At 34.7% G+C, this 754-nt stretch overlaps 1 protein-coding gene across 1 annotated transcript in view; it reads left to right on the top strand.

Annotated features, from left to right (window-relative positions):
• Positions 1-489, top strand: part of LOC119593846 (multifunctional protein ADE2-like) — a 9,771-nt gene extending 9,282 nt beyond the window's left edge. Inside the window, exon 9 of the mRNA XM_037942876.1 lies at positions 221-489. Coding sequence (XP_037798804.1) covers positions 221-396 — 176 coding nt within the window. The 3' untranslated portion in view covers positions 397-489. The remainder of the gene's footprint in view (positions 1-220) is intronic.
• The last annotated feature ends 265 nt before the right edge of the window (positions 490-754 follow it).

The following is a 754-nucleotide window of genomic DNA, read 5'->3' as shown; positions in this document are numbered from 1 at the left end:
ACATTAATTTGTTACCGTCACCGGGTTTTTTTCATTTTAGTTTAATCACATTTTCAACTTCTGCAACAATCTATTATATTCCATTGTTTTTACCTGTGTATTTTTATACTAGCTTCGATTCCAGTATGTACAAATGTCAGGGGAAATGTATTTACACCACCCAAGGAGTATAACCTGAAAATATTATTTAATCTTGACAAATATTTTCCCCATTTTCCAGGCATGGGTTGCGGGACGGTCCTTTATCCAGAGGGAGCTGCACAGACTGCTGCAACTATGCTAGCTTTGAGCGACCATGTCATTTGGTCCAAAATCCGTGCAAAACAACTGAATCTTTGGGTCACCCTCAAAAAGGCTGACAAGGAGATTTGTCAGACGAATCAAGCTGCAGCATAACTTTCATTCTTCAACTACAAATTATTCCTCTCTGTTGCAAGCACAAATACAAGAGGTTATGCTCAATGACTATAATTATACATGTTATATAGACAAAGCTTTTCTTTAATCCTTAAATGTATTAGATGAGTACAAAACCTTAAGTATATATTATACTTGAAACCTGATACATAATGCTAGAGTATCAACATCGAAAGGTTTTGTAAGGTCATTACAAAATGTATTTTTGAACTTGGTAGCAAGGAACCCTTTACCAATGATATCATGTAGTTACTCTTACCCTCATGAATTAGTTTTTTGGAAAAAAATATTACAAAAGGCCTGAATATTGAAGGAACATGTATAATAACAGCAGCTC

Source organism: Penaeus monodon, chromosome 32 (genome assembly GCF_015228065.2).
Source record: "Penaeus monodon isolate SGIC_2016 chromosome 32, NSTDA_Pmon_1, whole genome shotgun sequence".
Taxonomy (NCBI): Eukaryota; Metazoa; Arthropoda; class Malacostraca; order Decapoda; family Penaeidae; genus Penaeus; species Penaeus monodon.
This window is presented reverse-complemented; position numbering and strand designations above follow the sequence as displayed.